General features: G+C 44.0%; 1 protein-coding gene across 1 annotated transcript in view; it reads left to right on the plus strand.

Moving 5' to 3' along the window:
* The window catches only part of ambra1a (autophagy/beclin-1 regulator 1a), a 110833-nt gene that overhangs the window by 48138 nt on the left and 42750 nt on the right, over nucleotides 1–19945 (plus strand). The window contains exon 11 of the mRNA XM_067419173.1: nucleotides 18507–18695. Within this exon, the coding sequence (XP_067275274.1) occupies nucleotides 18507–18695 (189 nt within the window). The remainder of the gene's footprint in view (nucleotides 1–18506; nucleotides 18696–19945) is intronic.

Below are 19945 nucleotides of genomic sequence, written 5' to 3' on the forward strand. Positions count from 1 at the left end.
GATAAGTGCAAAGATGATTCTAGGACTGAAGTAAGCTGCGTCCCAATTCAGAGGCTGCATCCATCGAAAGGCCAGGAAGGTCAGAACGAGCGTTGTTAAATGGGACAGTCTAGCCTACGGAGGATTGTTCTTGTCTCCTAGCAACTGTGACAGCTGCTGTTGATGAGGGACATTAACATTTGTACTGGACTTTTTTTGAAATTTATATGAAACTGTCTGAAAACAGGGTTGACAAACTGTCTAAATATGTTCACCATGGTCAATTTTTGTATTTAATAAAGAGTATAAACTCTATATAATTGACCCTTCGCTAAGCTGAAAACCGCCACAGGCCAATGGTGGCTTAGCAACCGTAACTAAGCATGGAAGGTCTGTCAAGCTTTCGAGTGAGGGAAACATGCTAAAGCGTTGTGCGTATGAATTGTGCAAATCTGTTATTTGGTATCCAAAAAGTTTGATTTTGATTGATGCAAATTATTACATATGATGCTACTTTCTTGTAGCTTTATTTATTAGTTTTGTATTGTAGTTTTAGACTAATTGTTTGCAAATTAAGACCTTCATTATATGGATTGTTGCAGTGGCCGTGTTTATAAAATTAATAGAACACATCATGTTTGATACAGTAACTTTCTGTTATAAGGCTGTATTTCAGTAACTGTGGGGTTTTTGATGTATTGCTCAGGTCAGTATCTCTGAATAGTACCAAGACCAAACTGTAGATTAGACCCACAACCTGTGAGCAGTAGCCTGGTGTGCTAAATATAAGCAGGCGAATCTTTGCAAAGTGGTCAGGTTAATGTCTTTTGTTTATTCCACAAGATTTATGGCTAAGCTGTTTGGTTTATAATTATTCGATTATTTTCTAATTTCACTTACCCTGCTGTAAGTGAAATCAACATACATTTGAGGTGGCGGCGGCTGATTTCACTGGGACTATAGGCTTTAGCTTCAATTTTAATGAAATTATTCTTTAAACGGTTGCATAGTATGTCCTAGATATATCCCTCGAATGCATACTGCGGTCCCTTTTGTCTTGCTCTCTCATATATTTCACCTGTTCGCCAAAAATTACTAATTATCTCCTTGGAAATGTCTGACACCAGCGCATATATAAATATTGTAATAGACGTGCCAAGTGTGAAAGCTTGACAGGCATAGCAACAGTGACTAAGGAGGGCGTGGCTTAGTGAAGGGTTGCACCTTAGTAAGATATCAGCATTTGAACTGCTTTAAAGGTTTTATTTTTAAAATTTGTTTCATTAAATATTTGAAGTTGAAACCTAATAATTGCACTTAAAAGTGTAATTTGTCAATTTCAAAAAAAATATATTTTCTAAATCAGTCGTCACTGGTGCGCAATGATTTCTGGGCTAGGCAAGGCCGCGAAGGATCCATCTGTTGTATCCTTCATTTCATTTCAAAAATGAATGCAGCCTCTGAATTGGGATGCAGCAATAGTGTGCAGCACACTTCTTATTAGTCACAGGCAGGGTATATATACACTGCATTTTGTTTATTGTTTACTAAAATAATACAAAATAGCAGAAGCAATATTTTTCTCAGCTCTAATGTACAGTATAAACTCTTAGCAGTGTTATTTTACTATTATTCAGATAATATAGCTTTTTTAAAGATTTTAGATTAATTAATTTTTTTCTGAGTACTATAAGATAATATAATGTTTGCCCTGTTCTGTGGTAAGAAGCTACATCTGACTGATTTACTTTCAAGATTTCTATAGATTATATGATCGTTCTCGTGGATTGTTTCACAAGCCCCAACTAATAACCCTGACTCTGAGGAAAACACGCAAACTACTGCCACAGTAATAAATATGAAGACCTCAAGTGACTGCATTGACTTTGAAAAATGCTTCAATTTCACAAAGTTCATAACATAGTGTGCCCCAGACAAATTGTTTGGGAGAAAATGACTTCTAATCCAAATTGATGTGTTGAACTTCATAACCTTGTCATCCATATTTTAAGAAATCAAGACTTTTAGAAACAACAAACTGATTTCAAAGGCCCCTTTTAACACGCACTGATCCATTCCATATATTCCAGCAAATCTTTTACTAGGTTCATCCTGTCAGAGAACGACCAGTAAGAGGGATGTGTATCACATATGTGTCCACCCTAGTCCTGCCTGCTTGCCTTCCTCAACGACCACACAATTAATGTTCTGCACCATATCACCTGACAGTGCAGGTATAGGCACCTCCAAGGGGTGATAATGATATTTTTCAGCAGCAGGAGGAACGACAGGTGAATCACTGGCCTGCACATTGACTGATATCTCTAAGAAGTCAGCCTACTCAGTAGCCTCCACTTTCCGCTGAGAAGACAGCAGTTTCCCCGAGAGAAGCCTAGAGACTCTAGAATAAAACAAAGTTCTGAAATTGTACAAAGCCAACATTAGACTTATTTGAGACTACAAGGGTGGAGAAATCTATTGGGGTAATATAATCTGATCTCTGGCAAAAACATTTGAGCATGGTGGGCCTTCAGCTGAGCAAGCTCATTATCTAACTTGAGCTTGAATTCTCCTTATTAACTACCCTTTACTCAAAAGCCTTTCTGGCCAGCTCACCCAAAGAGCAGAAATATTAATGAGCTGAAATGTTCCCATGCTCTCTGATGCATCTACTTCATTGAAATGTATGGCTTCAAGAAGCTGAAATTAACAGAGCATCTCAATTTAAGACCGTGGAAGTGCTTACATCAAAATTTACCATTATTTATTAGAGAGAGTATGACTGACTGCACAGAAGTTCTCACAATGCAAAATGTCAATAGACGTGTATAACTGCAGGTTTGATATAAAAGTACACAAAACAAGTAAACCCCACTAATTGCCAGTATAATATTATACAATCTCTCTGTCTTGGGGTAATATAGTAGCCAAGATCCCTGCCTCTTTAAGCTCAAATCTGTTCCAAGTTTAGGGGATGCTCAAAGAGAGATCTTTCACTGGTGCCAGCTGACCTTTCTTCCTTTGTAAGACTGTAAAGATGCCGGGATGTCTACTCCTGAGAAAACAAAGGATGTTCAGAGAAATTAACATTTGAACTCTCTCTTGTGAAAGTGGCATCCCCATCCAAGGCTCAGCCACACTGAGTCAGTCATCCTTAATTTACATTTAATCTCTCTCACCTCATCTCTCCTTTCCATGTGTAAATTCACCCAAAATCTATATGGGTTATTGTGAACAAGTACTATACAGTATTGTACATGTTTGGTATCATTTGACAGTCCCTCCAGGATGTTGTTATTTTTGTGATCAAAATGACTGACTTTGTGGTGGTAATTTCCAGAAATGTGTATGTTTTTTTGTTTGCTTTTTATAATTAGGATACCACATTTACCATATTGTATATTATGTTAGATGCACCATAGTCATACACGACAATAGAACAAACAAAATGCACATATCTTGTTTATTTTAAAAGCTAGTTCAGTGGTATACTATGTATCTTTAATAACAACGATCACTTAGAGTGAAAAAGTAAATCACAGCAATAAGCAATTGCCTAAAATAAAAAGTTCTAAAATAATTAAATACACAGTCTGTAATACAATAATAACTCATAAACAAAAGATGGGAGGACAAATAAATACAAAATAAAGATACAGATATAAACAGTGCTTTACGTTTAAGTAGGCTACTGTTTGATTTTTCCAGTTGTTGTTGTGTGATGTGTATAGGCTATCTTAGGTTGCTTTCACTTTGAAGATTACTGCCTACAGTAATGCAAGGACCCAATACTGTCACACCTACATCTCAGACTTCTTCACTCAAGAATGTGTGTGTTTTATTTTGATTGTTGAAGGGCATTAAGCCCTTGATAGAACAGAACACATTTATGTATTTGCAAGCGCTAACACGCCTGCGGCAAACACACAGAATCATCAGCCATGTGTCTTGGTCCATGTGTCAGTAGTGAATTGAGTTTGTGGTATACAGCACTTTTATTAACTTTTTTTAGTGTTATCAGGCATTTGGTCATTCATCCACCTTGAGTAATCAGTTGGACAAGTCCTTGGCACTTATGAGACGGCAGGTGAGAAAGATTGGTTTTCGCTTTCACAAAGACCACACACTCCTCATGCACCACATCGTTGGTATCCTCATGAAAACAATGCATTACATTTTTTTGGTGATTTAAAATATTTTTTTGCGGTTATTTTGTGGTGAATTTTGTTTTGACATTTTTTGCGTTGTATCCCGTGATCATGGAATTAAGAAAACTGATTTGAAATGTCTCAGTTGTACCTTTGAGGTAAAAAGGTCTCATTCCCACATAAGTTAACCAAAAGGTAATAAAGGTTTTAAGAGTTCAGCAATTTGTTGCTTATTGTGGTGGGTGCGTCCTCTGCCAATTAGTCTCTTATGCATATTACATCCTGTCCTCAAAGTCTGGAGACTTTTGATTTCATTCTGACTTACTCTGAAATGATTGACTTTAGTAGATTTTATTGTATCCATTGTTACCTCAAATCTGTGTCAGGCATGGACAAACCAAAGCTACTGTCAGAAGAGTAATGTTGGTCAACTTATATCTGTAGTAGAGGTCATGACCTCTGCTAGAGATAATGTTATTTTAATTCAAGTGTATTTGAGGACTAAATAAAATGCTTTTAGAGAAAGCAAACATAGGAGCGGCAATCTAACTAGTTTAGTCAGTTACCTCTGTCTAGTGACTAAGACTGGCAAGGAATAAGGAATCGCATAAGGAAAGGCCTGTGTGAGGACCCAGTGCGACTCTGAGAACTGAATCAACGATTTCAATAAGAGTGAAGAGTTGTAATGTGTAGTTAAATTATTATACAAATGACCAAATAACCAATTGGCATTCTAACCTAAATTCGAGGTCATGATAAAATGGAGTCAGATAAAAGTAAATTGGAATTAAATTACTTTGCCCTGATGAAAAGACCGGACGCTCAGAAACCTTCGCCCATTTACCAGAAGCCGTTGTTGGGACGATTGGGTGGGTCTAAAAGCTTCATCTTGGTGCAGTCTGCCATTTGAGGTTTACTGTGCATGTCTGTGTGTTTAACTAGCTATATGTCACAGATTTTTTATTTACCAGCAGAGACACTGGACAAATCCAGCTCATAAAGAGAGCTCTGGGAACTCATATTGAGAAACCATTTACTGTACTTTATCCTTCCAAAGTCAATAATGCCAGGAGTCCGCTGGGGATCATAAATCAGTATAATTGTTACTCTGACTAAATATAAGCCATCACAACTAATTTATCATTTTAACACCACGCAGCTCAGTAATGCGTAATTAGGAACAGAATAGTCTCTGAATTTGTTGGTGGCTTCAACAGAAAGCAAACACTGATGTTACGATGCCTCACTCTTTTCCAGCACCAGCAGCTCCTAATAAAGCTCCTGCCTCCCAGTTTGTTACAGTTAAATGAGGATGGGGGGGTCATAATGCTATTTCATGCATTTTGACTTATTCACACTGTTAAAGAGTTGGATTCTCATGCTAGACATGGCCAAAAAAAACAAAACTTAAACAAGTTGGACGTATGACAATATTTTTGTGCAAAAAGGCACTCCTTCAGGATTCAAAAAAGTTGTGGAACGTATTTTTCAGATTATGGCCTGTATGACTTCATAAAGGGCGGATTTCCTTGTATAGGCACTTCTCACAGATGAGCGAGTGCGCACATATTAGTGAAAGCAAGAGTACACCCATCAACAAGTTTCGTTCGGTTACGGTTGCGATTGGCAGCCCTGCCATTTTGTTTTTAGACCACAAAATCAACAATGTCACTAGAGAAGTGTGTTGTTGGTTGTAAAGGTTATGTTTTTTCGGGGGAGCAGTGGAGCAAGTGTGTTTGTTTGTTCCTGGTTAAGATTTGAAACCGCAGGTGGTGCGTAAAACTGCATCAGATGTCTGTTTTGTTGGCAATCTGCGCATTGATGCATATAATGTAAACAACAGCCTGCATGAGCTCGGCTGTTTTCAGAAAGGAACTGTGTAGAATCAGTATGAAGGATGCAATACTATGCTATAGGTACTCAGGATTATCATGAGACTGGCAGAAACTGTGTGTTCTGTACTCTTTAAGATGAAATCTTCAGCCCAGTGTACTTTTTGTTCTATATAAAGACCAAAACAAAGGATCAAAGACACGTTTCCAAGCCCTATGTTGTTGAAGTTCCTGAAATCAAAGTTGTTTCTGAGTTGCCTTAACTGAAATCACTGGATTGCTAAGGGCTATGTGGAATTTTGCTGGGATAGCAGCACACACTAGTTTTATTTTAATTAGGAGAGCTGTGAGTCAAATCAAATTAAATGCTTCGCTCTAGTTCTTTTTCAACATAAATCCTTCCTCGTTAAAGTAAAGCAGATGTAGCAAGTTGTCATTCTCTGTGTGTGTGTGTGTGTGTGTGTGTGTGTGTGTGTGTGTGTGTGTGTGTGTGTGTGTGTGTGTGTGTGTGTGTGTGTGTGTGTGTGTGTGTGTGTGTGTGTGTGTGTGTGTGTGTATATATATATATATATATATTGTGACGGGGTGAAGAAGTACACGACACAGGAGGGCAGGTGAATTTCCCCGAAGGGTGGATTTATTGAACAAAGTGAAAGTGACAGTGCGTTGAGTGCGGTGCTCCGTGCTCGGTGTGGTCTCTTCTTGCGTCCTCGGTGCTCGCGGTGATCTGGATCCGTGCTCAGAGTGAGTGCTGGCCGTCACACGCTGCTCTCTGGAGGGAGAATGGAGACAACAGTTAGCCGAGTCTTCTGGAGACATCTCTCACCTCTTTGGGCGGCGGGCAGGCTTATAAAGCCGCCCGCTGATGAGTTGCAGCTGTGACGGCTCAGCCTGTGATGAGCGGGTGCAGGTGTTCCCGCCTTGTTTCCAGGGCGACGCTGATGAGCGCTCGGGACACTTGTCACACTCCCCCCCCCTAAGCGACGTCCTGGTCCTGCGGAGAAGCGGGGAAACTGGGGGGGGTTGGGGAGTGGAGCCTGACAGACCTGCGAAAGCTGACCACATCCGGGAAAGACCATCGGCATTGGCGTTGGCCGTCCCGGCACGATGTTGGACGGTGAAGTTGAAGTCCTGGAGCGCCAGGAACCACCGCGTCACCCTGGCATTCGTCTCCTTGGCCCGGGCCATCCATTGTAGTGGTGCGTGGTCAGTGGTCAGGGTGAAGTGGCGGCCCAGGAGGTAATACCGGAGCTCCAGGACTGCCCACTTGACGGCCAACGCCTCCCGTTCCACGGTTGCGTAGCGCTGTTCTGCTGGGGTCAGCTTTCGGCTAATGTAGATCACCGGGTGTTCCTCGCCGTCAGTGACCTGGGAGAGGACGGCTCCCAACCCGGTGTCGGAGGCGTCCGTTTGTAGCAGGAAGGGGCTATTGAAGTCGGGCGCTCGTAGGACCGGTGCCGAGGTGAGGGCCGACTTGATGCGGTGGAACGCCGCCTCCGCCTCGGTGCTCCACTGGGTCTTCTCTGGCAGCCCCTTCCTGGTCAGGTCTGTCAGGGGAGAGGCTAAGGAGGAGAAGTCAGGGATAAAGCACCGATAGTAACCCGCCAACCCCAAAAAGGCTCGTACCTGCGTCTTCGTGGCGGGACGGGGAGCGGAGAGAATCGCCGAGACCTTCTTCTCCTGGGGTCGGATCAGGCCCCGTCCCACCTGGTAGCCGAGGTACTTGGCCTCCGCGAGTCCTAGGTGGCATTTCCGGGGGTTGGCGGTCAGCCCAGCCCGACGCAACTCCGACAGCACCTTCCGCAGCCGGTCCAGGTGGTCCTCCCAGGTCTCGGAGTGTACCACCACGTCATCCAAGTAGGCCGCCGCGTAGGCTTGGTGGGGTCGGAGCAGGATGTCCATGAGCCGCTGGAAGGTGGCGGGTGCTCCGTGCAGGCCGAAAGGGAGGACGCGGTATTGCCAGTGGCCGCTCGGAGTGGAGAAGGCTGTCTTTGGCTTGGCCTGAGCGGAGAGGGGTACCTGCCAATACCCTTTCGTGAGGTCGAGGGTGGAGATGTACCGCGCCCTCCCCAGGCGGTCCAGCAGCTCATCTACGCGGGGCATGGGATAGCCGTCAAACTCCGAGACCTCGTTGAGCCGGCGGAAGTCGTTGCAGAAGCGGAAGGTGCCATCGGGCTTTGGGACCATCACAATCGGGCTGGACCACGGGCTGCGTGATGGTTCGATGACCCCTAACCTCAACATCTCCTGTACCTCTGCCTCAATGGCGTGTCGCCGAGCCTCCGGAACACGGTAGGGCCGCTGCCGAACGACGACTCCTGGGGCCGTCCGGACGTCGTGCTCCAAGACGTGAGTCCGCCCGGGGCGAGGGGAGAACACCGCAGAAAACTGACTGACCAGGTGTTGCAGCTCCGACTTTTGGGCCGCCGACAGTTGGGGGTCCATGTCTACCATCACGGGTGGGGAGTCCGTGAACGCGGAGAGCTGGGGCCCGGTCCCGACCCAGCGCTTCAGGAGGTTGATGTGGTACAGCTGGTCGGCTCTCCTCTTCCCAGGCTGCCGGACCCGGTAGGTGACGGGCCCGACCTTCTCGGCGACCGTGAAGGGACCCTGCCAGGTGGCCAAGAATTTACAGGCGGCGGTCGGGACCAGGACCAAGACATGGTCCCCGCGCTGGAACTCTCTGGGTTGGGCGGCCCGGTCGTAGTGCCTCCGTTGGGCCTGCTGGGCTTTGGCCAGGTGCTCCCGGACAATGGGCATCACGCGGTCGATCCTGTCGCGCATCTGCCGCACGTGTTCGATCGTGGAACGGTGTACCCCCGGTTGTTGCTCCCAGGCCTCCTTGGCCACGTCGAGCAGTCCGCGGGGTTGCCGGCCGAAGAGGAGCTCAAACGGGGTGAAGCCGGTGGACGCTTGGGGGACTTCCCGGATGCCAAAGAGGACGTAGGGCAGCATCTTGTCCCAGTCCCGCGGGTCTTCGGCGGCCACCCGCCGCAGCATCTGCTTGAGCGTCTGGTTGAACCGCTCGACGAGGCCGTCGGTCTGGGGGTGGTACACCGTTGTGCGGAGCTGTTGGACCTTCAGGAGCCTGCAGAGATCTGCCATCATCCGGGACATGAACGGGGTGCCCTGGTCAGTCAGAATCTGGGCGGGGATGCCCACCCGGCTACACAGAAGGAAGAGCTCCTGGGCGATGGCCTTGGTGGTGGCTTTCCGGAGGAGAATGGCCTCTGGGTAGCGGGTGGCATAGTCCACGATGACGAGGATGTGTTCGAACCCCCGGGCGGACTTCGGCAGCGGTCCCACCAGATCCATTCCGATTCGCTCGAAGGGCACCTCTATGATGGGCAGCGGAATCAGCGGGCTGGGGGGAGGAACTCGTGGCGATGTCCGCTGGCAGGTGGGGCAGGCTTGGCAGAAGCGCTTCACCTCGGCCTCCAGGCCGGGCCAGTGGAAGCGATCTCGGATCCGTTGGATGGTGTTCTGAGCCCCGAGGTGGCCTGCCATGGGGTGTGCGTGTGCGATCTCCATCACTGCCTCGGTCTTGCTGCGGGGCACGACGAGCAGGTTTTTTTCCTCCCCCCTTCGCTGAGCGACACAGTAGAGCAGGCCTTGTTCAATTCTGAAGTGGGGCGTAGGGTGCGGCGCGGGCTGTAGGTCCTTCCCCTCCGCGACCCGTACCTGAGCCCAGCAGTGCTTCAGACGGTCGTCCTCGTGCTGCTCGCGGGCGAACGCCCCGGCCCCCGAGACCTGCTGGAAGAGATCATAGAATAGGTTAGCAGCTTGGGGGGTGGACTCACCGTCTCGGGGGCTGTCCGAAGCCAGCAGCACAGGACGCCGTCTGGGTCTCCGCGCGGTCCGGCGTTTTGGGCGGCTCCCGGGCTGGCTGACAGGCTGAGTGGCGGCGGTGAGGAGACGGTCGAACCCCGGCCAGTCCCTTCCGAGCAACACGGGGACCGGCAGATCCTTGACGATCCCGACTTCGATGGCCCAGGTGCCCGGGGCGGCCTCGATGGACACGCGACGTGCGGGGACTTCTCGGGTATCGCCGTGCACACACACAATGGGGACGGAGGTCTTCGAATCTCCTCGCGGCGGCAGGATTGCCGCCTGTACGAGGCTGATGGCGCTGCCGGAGTCCAGGAGAGCCAGGAAGGGACGGCCGTTAATCTTCACCTCCGCCCGTGGCGCGTTCTCTGTGTGCACGGCGCAGCCTGCCAGCCATGCTCGTCCAGGGGATCGCGGGGCTTCGGTGGGCATGGGCTCGTCCGGAGGCCCGGGAACCGCCGGCCTGCCTACTGGTCGCGAGGTACCCTCCGGCGTGCGTCGCTCCTGGACCACCCTTCGGGGAAAAGGCGACGCTCGCTCCCCGACCTCCCGGTGGAAGGTGGCATCCGCCAGCTCAATAGCCTCGACCAGCTCATCCTTGGTGGTGGGCTTCCGCATCCCCACGGCTTGACGGAGGTGGCGCGGGAGCGCGCGCAGGAGGCGGTCAATGACGACGAGCTCCGCTACCTGGATGGCGGTGGAACCCTCGGCCAGCAACCAGTGTTGTGCCAGACGGGAGAGATCCGCGGCTTGGAGTCTGGGCGGGCGCCGTGGGTCATAGGACCAGTCATGGAAGAGTTGTGCAGCGCTGATCGCGGATAGCCCGACACGGCCCAGGATCTCTTTCTTTAGCACCGCATACGAAGTGCTTTGCGCAGGGGGAAGCGCGAAGTACGCCCGCTGCGCATCCCCGGTCAACAGCGGGGCGACGATGCGAGCCCACTCATCCTCTGGCCACGCCTCGCGGGTAGCGATGGTCTCAAACATCTCCAGGTATATGGCGACATCGTCGTGCTCGGTCATCCGTGGCATGAGTTGGGTTGCTTGGGCGCGAGGGTCAGGCAGCGGAGCGCGTTGGGCCGCGGCCGCCCGCAGTGTGAGCAGCTCCCGCTCGGTAGTGTCTTGTCGAGAGGCCATATGCTCCATAATTTGCTGCTGGCGGATGCTCACCTCGGTGAGGTGTTTCAACAGTTCGTCCATCGTTGCAGGGAGGAGCGCCACCTGGGGAAACAGAGGGAAAAAACCAATAAGTGTGGGGAAAAAATAAATCCAGGGAAAAAGTCTCGGGGAAACGGGAACCACTCCACGTGAACCTGATGTCGGTACTTCTTCACACTCTTGCCCGCATTCTCCACCAGTGTGACGGGGTGAAGAAGTACACGACACAGGAGGGCAGGTGAATTTCCCCGAAGGGTGGATTTATTGAACAAAGTGAAAGTGACAGTGCGTTGAGTGCGGTGCTCCGTGCTCGGTGTGGTCTCTTCTTGCGTCCTCGGTGCTCGCGGTGATCTGGATCCGTGCTCAGAGTGAGTGCTGGCCGTCACACGCTGCTCTCTGGAGGGAGAATGGAGACAACAGTTAGCCGAGTCTTCTGGAGACATCTCTCACCTCTTTGGGCGGCGGGCAGGCTTATAAAGCCGCCCGCTGATGAGTTGCAGCTGTGACGGCTCAGCCTGTGATGAGCGGGTGCAGGTGTTCCCGCCTTGTTTCCAGGGCGACGCTGATGAGCGCTCGGGACACTTGTCACAATATATATATAAATAAGGGATGCAACAATACAGGTTGTCCACGGTTCAATACATTTCTCAGTTTTTAACCACGGTTTTTCTGTTCGGTTCGTTTTTTTTTTTTTTGCAATTCTATTCTTAGCCGACAGGAACAGATAAAGGTTAAGGAGAAAATGTTTTTATCACAATACTCTTTCTTTATTTTACTTAAAAGACTTGAAAACCCATACTTAAACTTAAAACTTTACTTAAAAAAAAACGTACACATTCCCAGTGTATTGTCTAATATAAATTAATATAAAAAAGATTTACAGTGGCAGCTCAGAGATGTACAGTAGCATTTAAATATGAAATCGAATTTAACTTAACTTTAGTGCATATTATTGGATATTTGCCCATACCAGCGCATAGACTTACAGGCAAACTCAAAATAAACTGAGAGAAATATTTCAAACGGAGAGAAATGGAAATAATTCATTAAATGCAAAACCAAATAAAACGCAATTCACCAGCACATATTGAACCGTGAATGGTGTACCGAACGGTTCAATATTATATTGGGTATTGTGGCATCCCTAATGTGTGCGTGTGCGTGTAACAACTATTGGGTTTAGGTCTGGAAACTGGCTAGGCCACGCCAGAACCTTGTTATGCTTCTTACAGAGCCACTCCTTGGTTATCCTGGCTGTGTGCTTCGGGTCATTGTCATGTTGGAAGACCCAGCCTCGACCCATCTTCAATGCTCTAACTGAGGGAAGGAGGTTGTTCCCCAAAATCTCACAATACATGGCACAATACATAATCCTTGCCTTAATACAGTGCAGTCACCCTGTCCCATGTGCAGAAAAACACCCCCAAAGCATGATGCTACCACCCCCATGCTTCACAGTAGGGATGGTGTTCTTGGGATGATACTCATCATTCTTCTTCCTCCAAACACATTTAGTGGAATCATGAATCATCTGACCACATTACTTTCTCCCATGACTCCTCTGGATCATCCAAATGGTCATTGGCAAACTTAAGACAGGCCTGGACATGTGCTGGTTTTAGCAGGGAAACCTTCCATGCCATGCATGATTTCAAACCATGATGTCTTAGTGTATTACCAACAGTAACCTTGGAAACGGTGGTCCCAGCTCTTTTCAGGTCATTGACCAGCTCCTCCCGTGTATGTCTGAGGTGGACATTTTAAAGGCAGACTAACAGGTCTTTGAGGGTCAGAATTCTAGCTGATAGACAGGTGTTCAAATACTTATTTGCAGCTGTATCATACAAATAAATAGTTTAAAAATCATATATTGTGATTTCTGGATTTTTTGCTTTGTCTCTCAGTGGACATGTACCTACGATAACAATTTGCAAAATAGCAGGGTGTTCAAATACTTATTTATATATATATATATTCACAGAATGACAACATCGTATATCAGTTCTAGGAATGTCACTATGATGTCTTGTCAGTCATCTCTCATTACTCTCTCTATTTGATAAGCAATGTGACTCCTGCTGCTTTCCAGCTTGTTTTGTATGGAGCAGAGAGGTAGCTTTCCGTTTATAATTGTAGCATCTGTTGTCTAACTGAACTAAATGGTTTTTATTTCTATAAAGTGAGGCCGGTACCACAGTGGTCAAACACGGTGTACGGCCGAACAGCGTGTAACACTGACTACCACAGCAAGCTTACACCCTTCCTTCCCGCTTTCTTTTAATTTTCTTTTTATGTGTGTGCTGATTTTCTCTCATGCAGTTCTTGCAAATGCCAACTGGGTTTTCATGTAGCGAGAGGATTTTTGTGATACTTGGAAAATAAAATCCCAAATTAAATTTAGACTGGCACTGCAAGGCTGATTGTAGAGTTAAGGTGTGTTTTATGTTTCTGTAAACTCTAAGAAGCTAAAGGACTTTGTCAGCGCTTGTAGAGCTTCAGTTCTGAGATAATAAAAGATACTGTACACACATACCAGACCAATTGATGCAAAAATGCAACACAAGTCTATGAATATTCATTTTTCTGATAAATGATGAAGAGGATTTTATGTAAAATAGCTCAACCTGTTCATTATGCCCACGGCTGCTAAGGAAATGAAATGGGTTGCATCTATATTATATGGGTTCTGTAGTGTGAAACACTTGCAGCAGCTGCTACATTAAGTTATTGCCGCAATAGCATGTCTACATTTAATGAAAAAAGAGCACAACCTCTTTACTGTCTCATCTGTGGTAGCCAATATCGAAAATCTAGTTGTGCCCTAGAGAAAAACAACTTTGCTTTCCACTGTACAGAAGAGAAGGGGGAATTCAGGTTGGACATTTGAGATGAACCACTGAATGGACATTATTGCTGTGTAGTACAAGCCTGAATAATGCATAATTTAGCAAATAATGCATATAATTTATCTTAAGTCCTGTTCACACCAACACAAATGTTCATCACAACAATGTGGTTACATTTTTGCATTCGATTTGTTCAGACCAGTGTGTAACATTCTATATGTTCTTGCAACTGCCCTGGTTAGTGATAAAGGCTAGTAACCAAATTGTTGTAGGTTCAAATCAGTGATCCATGAACCATCACCAGACACTCAAGACTGTTACTGCAGGGGGATTATCCCTGTAACAAATGTACTGGAAGTCACCTTGAGTAAAATCATCATCTAAAAGACAAATTAATTAAGTGCCAGATGTTTTTTGGAATGCATTGCTGGACTTATAGGGTTATTATCTAATTCTTGATACCAGCTTTCATGAAAAGATTTGAGTCATGTCTGCACACTTGGGATCAACCTCAAACATAAAATCACCATGTTAACCTTATTATTTATTTGTCTTTATTCTGTATTTATCTGTATTTATCATTTTTCTTATGTTCAGGTTCTGTGATATTAAAGGATAGTTCAAATGTACTCACCCTCAAGCCATCCTATGTGTATTTGACATTCTTCTTTCAGACGAATACTACTGGATTTAAATAAAATAAATAACAAATATTCTGGCTCTTCCAAACATTATAATGGCAGCCCAAAATTTCTGAATACGAAAGGTTGTCCGCCAGTTTTAAATATAGATATTTTTCTGACACAAACTTCAGAAGGCCTTTATTAACTCCCTGGAGCCATATGGATTGCTTTTATAATGGATGGCTTCAAATTTTGTGCTGCCATTTACTGCCATTGTAATGCATAGATTAGCCAGGACATTTTTTTAAATATAACTGATTATATTAGTGTGAAAGAAGAATGCCATATACACCTAGGATAGCTGGACGGCAAGTAAATTATGAGATAATTTCATTTTTGAGTGAACCATCCCTTTAATAGACACTTAATCTGACATTAGGTCTCAGAAGTTTTGTGTCATTTATGATAGTGATGTTTCTATTTTGCAATTTGAAGGGCTTTTGTGAGTAGGGTTGTGGAAGAGGGATATTTGTTTTAAAGGGTTAGATTTTAAAATTATGAAATTGTCATTAATGACTCACCCTCATGTCGTTCCACACCCGTAAGTCCTCTGTTCATCTTCAAAACACAATAAGTTTAAGATATTTTATATTTAGTCCGAGAGCTTTCTGTCCCTCCATTGAAAATGTATGTATGGTATACTGTCCATGTCCAGAAAGCTAATAAAAACATCATCAAAGTAGTCCATATGTGACATCGAAAATACATTTTGGTCCAAAAATAACAAAAACTATGACTTTATTCAGCATTGTCTTCTCTTCCGATTCTGTTTTGAATCGGTGTTCACAACTCCGCATTGACGCTGCTGACGTGTTATCTTGTGTGCCCGAGCTTCGTTTATAGTCTGAGGGAGACGCTATAAACAATACAACAAGCAAGGATTTCGAAACTGAGGAAGGCTTGCATTTTTTTGCTCAGCCATATTTATTTGAACCCAAATACACAGGCACACAAGATGAACGGATGTCTTACAGGTGTGGAACAACATTAGGGTGAGTCATTTGACATCATTTTCATTTTTGGGTGAGCTAAATCTTTAATGAATGTTTGTGTAGTCACTATTTGTTGAGTTTAACTAGAATATTCTGGGTGTTTTTTTCTTTCTTTTTTAGGGATATATTAATCCAGTGCTTTTTTTAAAATCTGTCCTTATCCCTGTCTCATCCCTGACACATGTTCTCTCAGACACATTTTCCAAGCTCCTCTGCAGAAGTTATGCCCAGGAAATCCCTGTTAATATCTTCTGTCTGTTTGTACTTTGTACTGTAGTTTCAGACAGAGTGGCTTTGCATATGACAGAGGATGTAATGGGAGTGAGTAATTCAGGACTGAACCAGTCCGGGTTCATTGGCTGGGCCGATGGAATGGATCCAGTGTAAATATGCCTGTAAAAGCCTGATTTATTTCAGCTGTCCAGATGCTCTCTGTCCACAGCAGCTGGAGTCCTGAGCACTCAGTTTATCATTCAGTGTCAGTCACAAAACCAATCTAAACCCTAAAGAACATTCATGCACACTTGCATCCACAAAAATAGATGATTAAACGCACTTTATTTCATATGGAAATAGTCTGGGCTTTCCTCAGAGTGTCACTGGAATAGCTGTCACTTTACCCCGGCAAATCCATTACTCAGGTCCAGTAGGGAGCTTTGTCTGCTGAAGCCGTGAGCCACTTATCCATCTTCAGCAGTACGGGCCGACTCTCACCGTTACACAACTTGCCCTTCTGACCCTCTGCTGGTGTAAGACAAGAGTTTTAATTTAATTGACCCTTCACCGAGGCCGTCTCCCTGAGTTTCCTACATTATTTTTTCTGCTGTATGTAACAACCAAAAAGTCTAAAGAATGTCAATATCAGTCAATTTTTTTCCAATTTAGCAGAGAAAAAAAGTGGTGCGGAAAAAATCATACTGAACATTTGTAAAATAATTTTAAAGAATAATGTCTTATTTATCATGAAAAGATTTCCCTCTTCCTTTCCCTCTGCTCCTGTTGGCCCTCAGTGAATGAGTGGGCTTAAGTGATGGTGGGTGGGTGAATGGACGTGTGTGTGCGTGTGTGCGCGCGCATGCGTATGTGTGTGTGTGCGTGTGTGTGGTGTGAGAGAGAGAGAGAGAGAGAGAGAGAGATAGAGAGAGAGACAGAGAGAGAGAGAGAGAGAGAATATATGCAAGTCCTGCCCGGCAGCAGCCTCATCACTGCACTAAATTACTGCCCTGTTTAATTAACACACTCATGCTTAAATCTTCCCTCCTGTCCTCTCAGACTCTCTTGACCTTACTCGGTGAACACATGCACACAGAAGATATACACACACAGTGAGTGATAACAAATCCATCTTCCTAAATGTGCATAATGACTTTGTCACCTGCCAAAACTCACCTGCTCTTGTTTATCTTGTGCCCTTACATGTTTATCAGTGTCGTCCTCACGCACACTCACTCTCCAGCAAAATGACAAACACTTCAATCACACACTCACATTCTAAAACACAAATAGCCCTAATTACACCTCCCACACACAAGCACCTGATGCTTTATTCAGAGACCTCTGCGCAATGACACGCGTTGATGCATGAGACCAGAGCAACGCATTGTTGCGTGAATCCTTTGAATACATTGCTTGATCTAAAAAAAATATTTTGAATCAACGCTCTAAGCTAACTCGCATATCCCTGTTTGTGTTACAAATATTACTACCATTCTCAGTGTTGAGAGATGGCTTCATCAGGATGCAAATTGCCATGGAAACAGTAAAGGATTATGCTATGTGTATAACAGAAAATGAAAACAGGAATCAAAATGAATTTTGGAGTTGACATGTGGTTCCCAGAGCAGAAACATTTCACTGCCTCCTGCTTGGCAGAATGGTAGTACTAGATGCATTTTGTGTGTGTGCGTGTGCGTGCGTCTGTGTCTGTGTGTGTGTGTGCGCATGTGCGTGTGCGTGCGTGTGCGTGTGCGTGTGTGTGATAGAAAGAGAGCTCTCTTATTCATTAGTGTGTGCTGAACAGATGCGGCTGTCTGTAAGTCGCTAAATCACTTTTATTGCAACTCAACTCATGCCAATTCTGCAGTTTCTGCTAATTTTGCACAAAAAAACAAAAAAAAACAATTGTTATGCAGAGTACTGCTTGTATGCAAATCGAGATTTGGATGTGAATTAGAAATCTGGCAGAGGCTGACTCTGCAATCAGTTTTTGGCAAATTTTTATGAGCATGCTTGCCCTAAAAATTAGATCTTAATATTCTGTGTATATATAGCAGATTCCATATTTGTGTTTTTTTTTTTTAAATTTGACAACTTGGAAGTTTCAATGACTACTTAGAACACTGCTTTAATGCATTTTTATTTATGTGTGAGATTTGAACTAAGGATGCATGACACTTTGGCAATTTTATATTGGTATTAGTGGAAAAGTGTGAATTGTTAATTTTATTGTATTAGTATTTAAATGATAATGACATTATTTCTAGTTGGCCTACCTATTCTTAAATGCAAATGCAATCGGGTGGCCATCTGGTTATTGCTGTTTTATGCAGGACACGTGGGAGAGCCATAAAAGATTATGTAAATAATGATTTATGTTAGATGGAAATTATATTTGCAGATTATTTGTTGGATGATATGTTTTAAATTGACATAAAATATTAAATATGACTTTGAATGACTGGCACTCAATTTGCACATTTTTAAGTGATATAACACTTGAACCTATTCTTTTGAACTTTTTCAGTCTGCTAAATATATTGAATTGAATATAATTTTTCTAAAGCAGTGATTAGACCATGCAACTTTATTAGACTATACAAATATTAGAGAACGTGGGGGAGAATGTCTTCAATTTTTTCATTTCCACTCTCATCTCTACGACATGAAGAAGAAGCTTGTAGAGATCTAGACTTCTTTTATTCAGTCTTTTAGATTAATATCTAATATTCAACAATATAAGGTGTCATCAAATATGGAAATAATTCAGATTTTCATATCAATGCACACCGAATTTGATCTCTTGTGTATGATTTATTTTCAGCTTCTGTTAACGTGTTGGTGCCCAACTGTAAGATCTACAATGACGCAAGCTGTGATATCTCAGCGGACGGGCAGCTTCTGGCTGTATTCATTCCCAGCAGTCAGAGGGGTTTCCCTGATGAGGGCATTTTGGCTGTGTACTCCCTCGCCCCGCACAACCTGGGAGAGATGCTCTACTCCAAGAGATTTGGTGAGTGACCCTGAGACACAAACTGCTTGACCACACAAGGACTGCTAGTTTGGGAAAACATGACTCGCCTTCCTCTGCTGATGAGGGTTTAATACACTGATTGAGTCGTCAGAGCTGAAATTATTTAAATTAAATTAAATCAAATGCAGAGGGACATGGCTGTTTGTATTGTGCTCTCACTTTCCTTCTAATTGGCTGAATAGACAGCAGTGATGGAGCTCTTTTAGAGGCAGCCTTAATTAGATAGTTCCCATTTAAATGCCAAATTAAGGCAGGGCTGGGACCAGGCTGCTAATGGAAACCAATGACAAGGAAGTATTCTGCTTGTTTTAGATTAAAGTGATTTGAAACGCTGGACTCCCTTTCTGCGAGTTGATCACCGCCATTGGCTGTACAGGCTTCAAGGAACTATCATTTATCCTATCCAGTAACAGTGGATTAATGAAAGCAATCAACCAGGAATCCTCAATACTAAACCACTCATTTTAATTTGCTGATCACCTCGCCAGCGCTCTCTAGCTCAGGCCCATGCCAAGCAAGACTGATTTCTAAAGTTAAAATGGCTACAAAATTCAATTAGGCTTTAAGATGAAAAATTATATCAGCTATAATTACAGTCTGAGCAGGTCTAGGTGTGAACTTTTCTAATTTCATGCTTTAACAGATTGGTCTGAATGCACTGGTTATCACATTTACAGCAATTAAATAATATTAATAGTGTTCAAAATGCATTTCCTTGATTTTTTGCAAATTTTACTTTAGTTTTCACATCAGGCTTAATGCTATGATTAGATTTTATTTTTTAAATGTACTTAGTAAGTATTATAGAATAAAAATGATACAATAAAATTATAGGTAACACTTTACAATACGGGTGCACTAATATGCATTAATGCATGCTTAACTTATGCACAGATAATCATGAGTTAATCTATTACTTTTGGTAATTTATGTCATGTTATGACTTTACTTGTTGTGGCACATGACTATTAACTAATTGATTAAGTAATATGTTATTGCGGTTACAGGTTTTGAATTAATTTTGAATTAGTTAATATTCATGTGACCCAACAAGTCATAACATAATGACACCTTTATAGACTATTATCTAATGATTAATTAAAGCAGATTAATTAAAGCAGACAACTGACAGTTGAAATGCATGGCTTTGACCCCTTGTGGTAATTAACATGTTAATTTAAATGATTAGTTAATAGAATATGTTGTTAAGGAATTAATACATTATGACA

The sequence above is a fragment of the Pseudorasbora parva genome, chromosome 1 (genome assembly GCF_024679245.1).
Source record: "Pseudorasbora parva isolate DD20220531a chromosome 1, ASM2467924v1, whole genome shotgun sequence".
In the NCBI taxonomy this organism is placed as follows: Eukaryota; Metazoa; Chordata; class Actinopteri; order Cypriniformes; family Gobionidae; genus Pseudorasbora; species Pseudorasbora parva.